Source organism: Saccostrea echinata, unplaced genomic scaffold (genome assembly GCF_033153115.1).
Source record: "Saccostrea echinata isolate AGI-Se365-2 ecotype Australia unplaced genomic scaffold, CSIRO_AGI_Sech_v1 ptg000009l, whole genome shotgun sequence".
NCBI classification, from domain to species: Eukaryota; Metazoa; Mollusca; class Bivalvia; order Ostreida; family Ostreidae; genus Saccostrea; species Saccostrea echinata.
This window is the reverse complement of record NW_026889758.1, coordinates 54,057,263-54,060,365: the sequence shown is the minus strand read 5'-3', so window position 1 is coordinate 54,060,365 and position 3,103 is coordinate 54,057,263. Positions and strand designations below refer to the sequence as shown.

At 36.4% G+C, this 3,103-nt stretch overlaps 1 protein-coding gene across 1 annotated transcript; it reads left to right on the top strand.

Annotated features, from left to right (window-relative positions):
- Positions 1-1,272: 1,272 nt before the first annotated feature.
- On the top strand, positions 1,273-2,805 carry LOC133182895 (uncharacterized). The gene has a single exon (XM_061317744.1). The coding sequence runs from the start codon at positions 1,273-1,275 to the stop codon at positions 2,803-2,805; it is 1,533 nt and encodes a 510-aa protein (XP_061173728.1).
- Positions 2,806-3,103: the final 298 nt, after the last annotated feature.

Sequence of the window (3,103 nt, the reverse complement as noted above, 5' to 3'; positions counted from 1 at the left end):
AAATTTTAAAATTTTTGATATGCCTTTTTTTCATACCATGGTGAACGCAGACGTGCGGCATTTCCGATAAAAATAAAATACCTTACGCATATCTACAGACATACATGTAGGCCTTCCTTACATGTACCTGAAAGTTTCATGTTTATATATAGAGCCGTTTATGAGAAAATCTGCGGATAAACAAACCGACCCTTCAAAAATCATAAAATCGACTATATCTCCGGACCGGAAGTAACGTCAACAACAGAACAAAGGCATAAGGTTCAAATGATGTTACATAAATCCTGAAAATTTCATGGAAAACCATCAAGCCGTTTCCTAGAAATCGCGCGCACAAAATCGGTAAATAAAAGTGAAAAAGAAACTTAGAATAACAAGAAGGTCTTCCGTAGAAGACGGAAGACCTTAATAAATAAAATATACAACTTGTAAATTATGCTCGGAAATTGAGATAAATCTCAAGCAGAATTAACACTCGTCCTTTCTGTATCATATATTCTTATACAGATGACTCTTTTTGCAAGTTTTAAGCGCTCTCTGGAAGCCCTGGGAATATACACATTCAATATGGAAAAGTTATATCAAGGTTTGTATATTTAAAATTTTTTCTCAATCAAATAAGATGGCCCAATTTCCCAAATTTTTTATACCTGCAATTTAACAATATATAGCAAAATTAGATTTCTAGTTTATACGACGTTCATAAAATATTGTTGTCAATGACCATAGTTTTACTCCATATCAACTTCTTTTAAAAATTTTAAAAAAAATCATTCATGTCACTTAACATAATTTTACTCTCTATAGATTTTTTACTACGCAAGAGCAAAAATAATCTAACCCCATGATTTAAGTATCGAAATGTTGACAATTTCAATACCAATGGAGACAATTTCAATACAACTGCTACTTCATCTTGAAAATCAATTTTATAATGCTCCATTCATCCTACTTCAATTTTCCTGTTTTCAAGTTTTTTTTTAAATGAAATATCGCCATTTCTGAATCTTTTTCTTAAAGTTCAGCTAAAAATTCTAAACCAAATTTAAAAAAGATATTAAATGAATATGTTAATGATGGTATAGTTGTCTAAAATATACTGATCTCTCTCCATGCATGCTCACAGGTGGTGATTGAAAATAAAGAAAAATGGCTTCCTCGAATCTCGATCAAGGACAACACTACTTGGAATGCGAAATCTGCCAGAATCCTGTCGTCTTTACTTGCAGACGATGTGTTGTAAAACTCTGCACTACATGTGTAGGTCCTCATATGGTACTGAAATCAGAAAACGAACATGATGTAGTTAAATACAGCGAACTAAATAAAACTAAAGAAGAGAACTGTCTTACCCACCCCAAACAACAGTGTTGTGCCTTTTGCAGTACTTGCGACATTCCAATCTGCCTCCTGTGTGTGTCTATAAAACACCGGACCCATGAGATCATGGAATTATCAGAGAAAGCCGATGACCTTTCAGATTTTATTTCAAAAGAAAATGAACGTTTACAGTCCATGGAATCGGAACTGGAAAACTTTTTGGATCATACTAGTAAAAAAATAGAAGGTCTTCCACAGGTCTACCAACAATCAAAAGACGATGTCACAACCCAAGCCAGAAAGTGGCATAAGGAGATTGAAAGAACAAAGAAAAAAATTCACGAAGACCTGGACAAAATGCAAGAAAAGAATATAGCTTTATTACTAATGCAGAAGACAGAATTTGAGAAGATACTAAAGAAATTAAAGAATCTGAAACGATCAGCCTTTAATTTATCAAAATCTAAAGATGTTTCCGGTTTAATGAAACTTAAAGTTGACCTTGAAAATCTTAAGATTCCATCCTCTGAAGAAAAAACTCAAACAGCATACTTTCAACCTTGCAAATTGGATGAAAATTATATCGCAACTCACTTTGGTTACATAAACATAGAGACATTTGAATCGTATAAACTTTCTATTGATGACTCAGAAGATAAAGTCCAATCACAACGTCAATCTCTAGATGTACCAACCGTTCTTTTCACATTTGATACAGGGTTTCCAGCTGACAAAAGCAGTGGCCACCGCCTAAACAGCATAGTTCCCCTTGGCGAGGACAGAGTGTGGACAGGTGGGCATAGTAATGAGCTCAAGCTTTTCGATTTTCAAGGGCGTCTTCTCGATACTATCACCATTTCGGCTTTAGGTTATTACCTGACCCTGTACGACGGACACATAGTGTACTCTGATCCTAAGAATCATACTGTGATGAAAATAATCAACAGAGAAGTAGATACTTTGTTCCACACTGGAGAGTTTCAACCTCAAGGTATCACATGTACCATTGCGGGGAATCTTCTGGTCTGTCTATGCACATCAGGCAAAAAAGAGTCTAAGATCGTTCGGTACAGTACTTCTGGTGAAGTGATCCATGAAATCCAGCATGATTCACAGCACCAGCCTCTGTTTAGCTATGCAGTTCACGTGGTTGAGAACGGTAACGACATTTGTGTTGCTGACTGGGGTAAAGAGGCTCTCATAGTCGTTGACAAATACGGAGTATTCAGGTTTTCCTACTCAGGGAACAGAGCATCCAAGTATAAATTCCATGCCACATCCATTACCACAGACAGCATGCATCATATCATCATCACTGACGCTCACAATGACAAGATCCACATGTTGAAAAGGAATGGTCAATTTCTGAGGTACATCATTCCTTACCTGGGGATAAACGGACCCGTCGCCGTGTGTGTTCTTAAGGAGAGGGAGTTAATGGTGGGGGAATTTGATACAGGAAAAGTCAAGAGAATAGAGTACTAATATAGGCCTGTAGGAACCGAAATGGGTTCGGAGGGGATGCTCTCACAATAATTTTGCCCCCAAAAATTTAAAGGTCAGTTACAATTTTGCCCCCCTCAAAATAACGTCTGATGATCCCCTGCTTTTGCTTTTGAAATTTTTGTTTGCCCCCCCCCCTCCCCCATGAATATACTTCCTACTGGCCTATAACAATGTTGAGTAAATGGGAGTAAAAAGTATTTTTGTGAAATAAGACTAGAAAATAACCCTTAGCTAAAATTATATAGATAGAAAAAAGGAATTATGATGGAACTACGAT